We start from the raw sequence: 11,586 nt of genomic DNA on the forward strand, positions 1-11,586 counted from the left end.
GAAAGAATTGTTAGAAATTATATTAATATTTGACACATTATCACAAACACCATTTATATTATCACCATTAATATTATCACCATTAATATTATCACCATTTATATTATCACCATATATATTATCACCATTTATATTATCACCATTTATATTATCACCATTTATATTATCACCATATATATTATCACCATATATATTATCACCATTTATATTATCACCATCATTTTCTACACACTTTCCATTTTCATCTTTCTTTTGATTTACATCCTTTAAATCATCATCCTTCGTCTTTCTTTGTTGGACCTCCTCATTTATTTTCAAGTTTGTATTATTATTTTCATCATCATCTTCTTCTTCTATATTTATATAATTCTTAATTTCGTTTATATTATCAAAGAAATCATTATAGCATAAGCTCTTTTTTGTTGTTTTTGGAATAATAATATAAATAAGCAGAGTTTCTAATTTTATGTGATATATTTTTGATAAGGCTTGAATTTTCTTTTCTTTCTCATACAATATTTTTTCACTTTCCTCGCTCATGATGTGATAATAAAAAACACAAACGAAGGTAAATAAATAAATATATCTATGCGTTTATGTATGTAAGTATGGATATACAGAACGAACATGAAATATATATAATCAACTACAAAGGTTCAAAATAAAAAAAAAAAAAAAAAAATATATATATATATATATATATAATATATATATTTTTTATTATTATGATATAATGCTGAAATAATAAAATTTATTGTTAAATTAAAATATTCATATAACCCACATAATTATGTAAATATATATGAATGACAAAATTTTTAACATTAAAAGAAAAATATACATATAATAATATATAAATATATATATATATATATATATATATATATATATATATATATATATTTATGGGCATATTTTCCCTATCATAATAATAATTAATGTTTATTTAATAGAACATATATATATATATATCAATGTGGTAGTAAGATAAAGGATTTGTTATTTTTATTATTTCAATATGATTTTTTTTAATTATATGTACATTCATCTTTTTTTATGGTGTAACTGTATTTTCCAATATAATATAATATATATATTATATATATATATTATATACATATATATAATCAAATTTTATTATATTTTTGAATATAATAAATGAAACAAATATTTATTATATTAATATAATATATTATATTTATTTATATAATTGAAAAAAATACTTTATTTTCTTATAGTAGCATTTAATATATTTTATATATTTAAACAACGTAATAAAAATAATAGAAGAGTATAAGGTATATAAATGATTTATATATATTATATATATATATATATATATATATAATATAATATATATGATCTATAATATAATTATATAATATAATATATTATATTATATATATGTATATGTATGTACTTATTTATGCCTATCCTTATTTTTTTAGGGCCTTTCGTAAAATTAATATTTAAAAAAAAAAAAAAAAACAAATATATAATTATATATATATTTCATATAATATATATTTTTATTTTTTCATTTATCATATGTAAAATTTGATTCATATATATTTGGGCTGATTTTATATATTTATATAATATAATATCATATATTTATATTTCTATATTTTTCAACATTTAAAAGTATATATATATATATAAATATTGAAGAAAAAATAAAGTGATAATAATTTATTACTGTTATCATTTTGTGTATAAGGTGAATAATAATGCAACATTTTTTTTAACATAAAAATAAATATATATATTATATTTATTATATATATATTATATATATATATATATATATATATATATTTTTTTTTTTTTTTTTTTACCATAGTTCTATAAATACTCGTAACATAACACTTTATTTGCAAATATAAATATATATATATATATATAGATTTAACAAAATGGTAAGCAAATTATGGATAGAAATTATTCTAATATAATACATAAAATATATATATATATATATATTTTTTTTTTTTTATTTTATATATATATATTTTATTTTTTATTTATATATATTTTATTTTTAGTTTGCCAACAAATTCGGTGTGAATTCCATTCTGAAGGATGGCTATCGTATTATGAAAAACAATGAGGATACAATTTTGAAGAACATAGAAGCATGCAAAGAGATATGTAACATCATTCAGACATCTTTAGGACCTAAATGTATGAATAAATTAATTATTAATCATATAAATAAGAAGATTGTATCGAGTGATTGCATTACTATATTAAATGATATGGAAATTAATCATCCTGTTGTAAATATAATAAAGAAATTGTCAGAAACTATTAATTATGAGTATGGTGACTTTACTAATTATGCATTTACAATTACATGTGAGATATTAGATAAGGCAAGTTTTTTAATACAACAAGGTTTTAATATTAATGATATATTAAATGGTTTTATTTTAGGTTATAAAGAAATTGAAAAAGTATTAGAAGAAATGATTGTATGGAAGGTTCCTAATTTTTATGAAGAAAAAGAATTAATAAAAGTATTAAAATCAGTTATGTTAACAAAAAACATATCAAATAATTATAATTTTCTTATACAATTATTAGCCAAATGTATATCAACATTGATGCCAGATAAAATCGAAAATTTTGATGTAGATAATATTAGAGTTTCAAAATTAAACGGTGGTAATATAATCGATTCTGAATTTTTAATGGGTATGGTAATAGCAAGAGAAACACATGGTATCATAAAAAAAAAAGAAAATGCTAATGTTATTGTTCTAAATTGTGGATTAGAAGCTCCTGCTACAGAAACAAAAGGTACTGTTTTATTGCATAATGCTGAAGAATTAATTTCATATACTAAAGGTGAAGAAGAACAAATGAAAAAATATATTGATAATTTTAAAAAAGCTAATGTAGATGTTATTATTGTTAATGGAGCTATATCAGATATTGCTCAACATTTTTGTGATACAAATAATATTATGACATTAAAAATTACATCCAAATTTGAAACACTAAGAATATGTAAATTATTAAATATTTCTTCCTTAATAAAATTAAGTACACCTCAACCAGAAGATATAGGAAAAGTATCATCTATATATGTCTCAGAAATAGCAAGCAAAAAAGTAACTATTATTAATTCAAAAAATAAAAAAGTTGGGACCATAATACTAAGAGGAGCAACTTCTAATTTGTTAGATGAAGTCGAAAGATGTATACATGACGGTATCAACTCTATCAAAAATGCAATCAAAGGAAACTCCTTTTTACATGGTGGTGGTTGTATAGAAATACAATTATCTTTAGCATTAAAAAAATATGCTAACCAACTTAAAGGTATAGATAATTATTGTGTTAAAATATTTGCTGAAGCATTCCATATAATACCAAAAATACTTGCACATAATGCTGGATATAATACTACAGATGTATTAAATGAACTAATAAATGAACATAATAAAGGTAATACAGATTCATGTATTAATATTAATAAAGACTCACATATCACATCTGCTCAAACTAATCATATATATGATAATTATAATTGTAAAAAATATGCCATACATCTAGCTATGGAAGCAGTACAAACAATCTTAAAAATCGATCAAATTATTATGTCAAAACCTGCTGGAGGCCCAAAACCTCGTGACAAAAACCCTAACTATGACGAAGCATTCTAAAATATAAAAAAAAAAAAAATATATATATATTTTAATGTAACCATGGATATATTGCCATATTCAAATATTATCATTTATGTAGTACAGATTTATTTTATATATAACCCACATCGATACCATTTTCATATATTATATATTATGTATTATCATGCATATGCATTTTTATGCATTTTTATTCATTTTTTTTATACATATTTGTATATTCCTTTTTTTTTTTACTATATCAAAATGGAATCACCCTTCCACTTGTCTACACTTTTACAGCAAAAAAAAAAATAGGACGAATAAAACAACAACAAAAAAAAATATATATATGTATAATATATATATATATTTTTTAAATATATGTTAAAAGTTTTATTGTATTTAATTTTTTATTTTATATATTTTTTTTATATCATTAAGAAAAAAAAAAAAAAAAAAAAAAAAAAATCATTTTTCAATGATAAAACATATGAAAAAAAATATACACAACAATTAATATAAGGTTTTATAATAAATAAATAAATAAATAAATATATATATAAAACTTTGAAACAAAAAATTTTAAAAATTTAAAACATAAAAATAAAAAAAGCGTATAAAAAGGAAAATAAGACTCGTTAAACGTTAACATTTTGGTATTATATGTTTTACTCCCATAATCCTAAGAAAAAAAAAAAAAAAAAAAAAAAAATACACATATATATATATATATGTATAACCACATATATATATATATATGTTGACACTTATTTTATATTTTTATTTACCATGCTTTATTGCTGCCATCCCACAAATTTCTACTTAGATCTACTATTATTTTATTGGTTGTTTTAAAATCATTAGCATTTATACAATTAACCAAATTTAATAGACTATCATTTATCTGTTCATTGAAAGCACCAGAATCTAATTTTTCAAACAACTCATATACCTTTGAAGACACATCATCAGCTTTTTTCTTTACAGATTCTTGACTCGTATAAATATTTAATAAATTACTTATGGTTTTCTTGATATTTTCAATATGGTTTCTATTCATTAGCACTCCGTTTTGTTCTTTGGTGGCTGTCTGTATTTTTTTATTTTCGTTGGCAGTAGATTGGGTGGTAGATCCCAGCTGGAAAAAAAATAAAAAAATATATATATATATATATACATATATATATTAATGTACTAATAACATATTTTACTTATCAAATGGTTCTTAATTTTGTACCTGTTGTGTTGTCGTTGGAATTGGCCAAGGAACGGGCATACCTGGTGTCACCGTCAAAGCGCCTGCTATAGGGGATGTTGTACTGAGACCTTAAAAAAAAAAAAAAAAAATACATAAATATAAAAAATATAAAAAATATACACATTTATATATATATATATATATATATATATAATATACATATATATACTTATAAATTTTTTATACTTGATGGAGGGGGTGAACCAGTAGGTTGCATGCCATAATTCATTTGGCTAGTATTGTCCTGGAATCCACCAGGAATATTTTTTTTCTGCATAGTATGGTTCATCGAAAACATAGGTGACTGGTTGGTCATAGGATAGCTTGGCTGATCGACACATTCTCTTTTGTTAAATTGATTATCATGTTGATAATTCAAATTTGCAGTTGAAGATATGGATTGGTTTTTATTTCTTGTTGGAGGTACAACATTTTGAATATCTGCAAAACTTGATCTAGTATTGTTTAATTGGTTGGATGGCATTGGTGGTGTTACCACAGAAGAGGTAACGTTTGGTGGGGGTGGAACAGCATTATTAGTAGTTTGTGTTTTATTTATATTTCCATAAGAATGTGAAGAAAACATTGGTGATGTTAATTGTTTTTCTGGAATTGTTGAGTTTGATTGCACTTGTGAATTTATATTGTAATTAGGAAATTTTGGTAAAGATGGATATGTTGTATTATTATTATTCATATTATTCATATTGTTCATATTGTTCATGTTATTATTAATGTTTGGTTGAGATATATTCGATTGAGACATATATGGAGGAGTTACATTAGCCCCGTGTGATAAGTTTGTATTCATATTATTCATTGGTGGTGGTACTAATGAATTAAGATTAGATGTTGGAAAATTCTTTGTTGTAGTTGAAATGGATGATCTATTATTCATTGTATTGTTAATAATTTGTGTATGAAATTTGGTTGGTGGTACTGAAGGTGGTGGTTGTAAGGATGATGTTGAATTAATGATTTGTGTTTTCATAGGTAAAGGTGGAGGTATGACACTTTTAAAATTGGGATTCACCGTATTATTATTATTATTATTATTATTATTCATAATATTACTTGTTGATGTATACATTCTGTTTACATTACTTTGATTGAATTGTGGCACTGGTTGATGCACAGACGATAAAACCTTATTATTATTACTATTCATATTATTATTATGATACATATTATTTTGATATACATTTGGTGATGGTTTTATATCAATAATTTGGAATGGTGATACAGGTGGCTTAATTTGTTGACATAAAACATGATTAGCACTATTATAAATACGATCTCTTAATATTAAACTTTCTATACTTTGATCATGTTGTATTAAACATAAAAAGGTCATAGCTGCTTTTAATCTACCCGAATTTGCTAATAATTCAGCATATTGACTTATTTTTTGATTCATTATAGCATTAAAATTGTCATATTTAATAATCATTTTCAATATTGTCATTTTCTCCACCATATCTTGTAAAACATTTAATAAAGATGTTTTTTTGGATGGCATATTATTCCAAATTTCTACAGTCTCTGAGAAGTTGCATGCACATAAATAACATATAGATGCAGCACGTATATCAAATTTTTCATTCTGTAATCTTTTAGCTAACATTTCACATAAAGAATTAAAATTTGGATTATTAATTGCATATGTACATAATATAGATAAAGCTTCTTCCCATGAATTTAAATCAACATTATTTATTAAATTTTCTAATTTATCATCTAATACATAATTAATATTTTTTAAAAAATTGTCATTTTGTTTTTTTATATATATTGTTTTTGTTTTATGCCACAATTGTTCACCACCAAAAGATGATAATAATAAAGCATCAGCCATTCTATTTTTATGTAAACATAATTCAACAGCTGTTTCAATATTTCCTATTAATACACATTCTTTTATTATTGATTCAATACCTAAATTCCAATTATTTGTATTATTTTTTTCATTTACAAAATGTTCTGAAGCATTTTCACCATTCATATTATTATGTTCACCAATATTATTACTATTATTATCATCTGTTGCTATGTCATTTTTTTTATTCATAGTCTTATTTTCTTTTCCTTTAATAGAAGAATTTAACCCATTTTCATCATTACCTGATATATCTACTACTTCATTTTGTTTAATTTTTTCATTTTCAGTTTTCTCACCTAATTCTCTAAAAAATTTCTCAGGATCTAAATCGAAATTACTATTAAAATGTTCTTCATTATTATTTGTATCTCCCAAATGCCCTTGTCCATTATTATGCAAGACATTTGTTCCAGTCCTACTATTACTATTAATATTGTTTATATTATTCATATTGTTTATATTGTTTATATTATTCATATTGTTTATATTATTCATAATATTCGGATCATTATGTAATACATTATTTTGGTTCATTTGATTTGAAGAATTAAAATTATTATTTTCTTTTTCGTCAATTAAAGTTTTAAAAATAAATCCTGGTTGTTGTCCAATGGTTTGCATAATTTTATCTATAATATTATTAATATCATGACCTAAATGTTTTACTATATCACCTCTTTGAGAGGTACATAATAAATGTAAGATTTTCCATGTAAGTTTTTCATGTTCATCATCACATGATTCAATTTTAGATTCACAAAATTCTTTATAATTTCCATTGGTAATATATTTTTCAAATTTGTCTGCTTCTGATATAAGTTCCATATCTGTTGGATATATATGATATTTTATTTGGAATTTATTTTGCGTATTTTTATTTCTTCCATTGTTTGAATCATATTCTCCATCACATGAGGTATCATTATTAAAGGTATTACCACCACTATTATTATTATTATTATTATTTGCACTATTTGTGTTGTTAATATCCATATTATTTGTCTTATTATCAAAGGTACATATTTTTCCTCCAAAACCTATACATATCCCAGCTTCCTTCTTATAAAATACGGGTATATATTTAGTCGTCATGTTATTTCCATTATTTATAGAATTAATTTGTATGGTATCCATATTTGTTGATGATGCAAATAAATCAGGTATATATGGAGACCACTTGGAATAAATATTATTTGCTGAGTTATTAATTTCATTAAAAATATCAAAATTCTGATTATTTAGATACCAACATTTAGTAACATCTTTTCCAGATGATAATAATAAATTTGTATCTATAGGACTAAAACATATATTATTTATACCTTTAGAATGTCCAGTTATTTCTTTAATTGGATAATTTGAATTTCTTAAATCCCATAATTGTAAACATGGATTTTTATCATCATCATATGAAATTAAAATTTGTGTTGGTTGATTATGTAACCATGATAAAGAAGATGTTTTTGTTCTACTATGAGGGTCTCTAAAACTTACAGCCGATTTTTTTATTTTTAAATCCCATATTACAGTATTTCCATTATTAGATGAAGTAGCTAAAATATGAGAAACCTTTTTGTTCCAATTCAAACATGTAATTTTTTGTATATTATTTTTATCTAAAAATGGATCATAAGATGTAGGTGAATATATATTTTCTATATCTGTAATAAATAATTGACCATCATTACCACCTGTAGCTATTAAATTATTTTTATGTCTATTATATTCTAAACAATTTATACTATTCTCATGCATACTGATTTTACTTAATATAAAATTATCATAATTTCTATTCGTTTCAAATATATTCTTTGCATTCAATAAAACTATATCACCATTTGTCAAACCACCAACAATAATACCTTTACTTAACTCGTCATTATTATTTATGTCTACAAAATTATTACCATTCATCCATTCAAAACATGTCACATATTCATTCACACTATTATTATTATTGTTCTTATTTTTATTATTCTTATTCTTATTCCCTCCTTTTATTATATCATTCTCATATTTTAATGCATCTTCGAAATTAAACTTATTTACTATCTCCAAATTTCTTATCTCACTATTCAAATTTATATCTAACAAATATATATAATTATTCAAACTATTATTATTAGAATATAACAAATTGTGTGAGTTGAAGCATAACAAATAATTCTTGTATTCTTCAAATGGGCACCACTCAAAGTTTCCACTTATGTTAATACTTTTCAACGCCATTGGGGACCATCAAGAAAAATAAAAAAAAAGAAAGAAGAAAATTATATATATATAAATAAATAAATAAATATATATATATATATATATATATATGTATATATATTTATTGGACTGTTTTTATCAAATTATATACAAAAAAAAAATTTACATATATTAATATTTATTATATATGTTTTGTATTTTTTATATTATGAAATTTATTAAATAAAAAAAATTTTTCTTTAAAAATGTATTTTTCTTTTTTTATACAATAATATATATATATATTGTTACATATAAAATATATTATTTGCATGTTCTTTTTTTTTTTATAAAATTATTATTATATAAAAATTATTATTCTTTTAAACAATATTTAATATATATTATATAATAATTTGTTTTTTTTTTTTGTTTTTTTTTAAATGTTATTTTTATTTTTACATAAAAAAAATAAAATATATATTTTTTATAAACATATTTTTTATTTAATCATCCATTCATAAAATAATTATATATATAAATAATATAATATTCTTTTAATACGTTTATTATATATATATGTTATGAATTTTATAAAATAATAAAAATATAAAAATAAAAAAAAACATATTGCATATATATAATATATATATATATTTAATATATCATATATATAAACTATTATTTTAATATATATATTTTTAATATGTACTTCATACTTTTGGCATCTTAAAAAAAATATATTTAGAATATATAATAATATTATATAAATATTATATATATATATAATATATATATATATATATATTATTTTTTTGGGCATTCCAAATAATTTTATCACAAAATAAAAAAAAGAAAAATACTGATATTTATTTTAGGTATCTGTTTTAATACATCATATATATATTTTATATATTTAATTATTTCTTCAATTAAATAGTATAGAAAAAAAAGGAATTTTTTTTTTTCACAGTTATTATTTTAAAGATATGACATATAAATATATTATTTTTTAAAATAATACATGGTAAATATATAAAAAATTGTATTCATTTAATATACAATTATTAATACATATAAATATATATATATATATATATATATATGTATATCATTAAACAGCTGTTTAAAGATTATTATATATGAACCCTAATTTTATGTTCCTTTTTTATATTAAAATAAAATATATATAATTTAATCTCAAGATACTTTTCCTTTTGATGAAAGTAACCGTTGCATTGACTTTTTTTTTTTTTTTTTTATTCATTAAATAATATACATATAAATAAATATATATATATATATATATATATATACTTTTGTGTGACAATAAAAAAAATTAACAGAAGGGATATTATTTTATTATGCATAACATTCTTTTTATATGATAATTAGATATTGTTTGTTCTTCATTTTGAATGTGTTCAAAATGAGGGTACATATAAAATACAGTTCAACAAAAAAAAAAAAAAAATATATATATATATATATACATATCTATATATATAATGTAAGACTTATTGACATGGTTACAATATGGTAAAGGCCTTTATATTCTTGTGTTCTTCCTTTTTGACAACATTTTTTTTTGGTACTACAACTTGAGGTATACCCCAATGTGGATGTAGAGCTCCTGGATATACATATAATTTTCTATAAAAGATTTGTCGAAGTCTGTTATTGGGTAACATTCTCTTAACAGCTAGATTTAATATCATGGATGGGTTTCTAGCAAAAACAGTTTTACATGATAAAATTTTATGACTCTTTGAATGACTTTTTCTTGGAAATTTATAAATTTTGGTATCCCATGTATGTCCATAAAATTTCACATGTATAGCATTTACAACAATAACACTACTACTATTCACTTTATTAGGATTGTAATCAACTCGATATTTTCCTTGTAATAATTTACTAATGCATGCAGCTAAACTTCCTACACTTTTATTTGTAGCATCTATTACAAACCAGTTACCTTTCTCCTTATCAAATACGCTTAAAGCACACTTTGAAATATGTTCTTCTGAAAAAATATCAACCTTGGGCATATTCTTCTTTAAAAACGGATAACTTTGCCTAAGGGGAGCATAAATACATATTAAACCATTTACATAAATGTATATATATATATATATATATATATATATATATTTTTTTTTTTTTTTTTTTTTTTTTGAAAGAGGCCTTATTTATAAATAAAACAGGGAACATGAATTCACATAATAATAATAAATATATGTTATATATATATATATATATATATATATATATATATATACATGTGTATATTTATATGTTTTATATTTTTTTTTATGATTTACCATTGTACATTTGAAAAAGGGTTAATGTGCTGTTCATGAAAAGATGCCTTAGGATATACACCTAATTTAATTAAGCTTCTTCTTATCATATTTCATCTTTTAAGAAGGTACCCATATGTACATTTATTATTTTGTAAATATATATATATGTAAATAAATTTATAATTATTTTAATATAATATGTTAAATTATAATACCTAATTATTTTATATTTTATATTTTATTATATATATATATAAATTTTTTTTTTTTTTTTTTTTTTTTTTTTTTTTTTTTTTTTTTTTTTTTTTTTTTTCTTTT

At 20.8% G+C, this 11,586-nt stretch overlaps 4 protein-coding genes across 4 annotated transcripts in view; 1 reads left to right on the forward strand and 3 right to left on the reverse strand.

Moving 5' to 3' along the window:
- Positions 1-540, reverse strand: part of PGSY75_0213900 (hypothetical protein) — a gene marked incomplete at both ends in the record, with an annotated part of 3,081 nt that extends 2,541 nt beyond the window's left edge. The window contains one exon of the mRNA XM_018783803.1: positions 1-540. This exon is cut by the window's left edge and continues 2,541 nt beyond it. Coding sequence (XP_018643793.1) covers positions 1-540 — 540 coding nt within the window.
- Positions 541-1,916: 1,376 nt separating this feature from the next.
- PGSY75_0214000 (putative T-complex protein 1) lies at positions 1,917-3,671 on the forward strand (the record flags this gene model as incomplete). The annotated part of the gene is made up of 2 exons (XM_018783804.1): positions 1,917-1,919; positions 2,046-3,671. The coding sequence occupies 2 exons, from the start codon at positions 1,917-1,919 to the stop codon at positions 3,669-3,671; spliced, it is 1,629 nt and encodes a 542-aa protein (XP_018643794.1).
- Positions 3,672-4,280: 609 nt separating this feature from the next.
- On the reverse strand, positions 4,281-9,001 carry PGSY75_0214100 (protein transport protein SEC31; the record flags this gene model as incomplete). Its single annotated transcript, XM_018783805.1, has 4 exons — positions 4,281-4,317; positions 4,424-4,773; positions 4,873-4,961; positions 5,080-9,001. The coding sequence occupies 4 exons, from the start codon at positions 8,999-9,001 to the stop codon at positions 4,281-4,283; spliced, it is 4,398 nt and encodes a 1,465-aa protein (XP_018643795.1).
- Positions 9,002-10,491: 1,490 nt separating this feature from the next.
- Positions 10,492-11,375, reverse strand: PGSY75_0214200 (putative mitochondrial ribosomal protein L13 precursor; the record flags this gene model as incomplete). The annotated part of the gene is made up of 2 exons (XM_018783806.1): positions 10,492-11,041; positions 11,287-11,375. The coding sequence occupies 2 exons, from the start codon at positions 11,373-11,375 to the stop codon at positions 10,492-10,494; spliced, it is 639 nt and encodes a 212-aa protein (XP_018643796.1).
- Between the last annotated feature and the right edge of the window lie 211 nt (positions 11,376-11,586).

Source organism: Plasmodium gaboni, chromosome 2 (assembly GCF_001602025.1).
Source record: "Plasmodium gaboni strain SY75 chromosome 2, whole genome shotgun sequence".
Classification (NCBI taxonomy): domain Eukaryota; phylum Apicomplexa; class Aconoidasida; order Haemosporida; family Plasmodiidae; genus Plasmodium; species Plasmodium gaboni.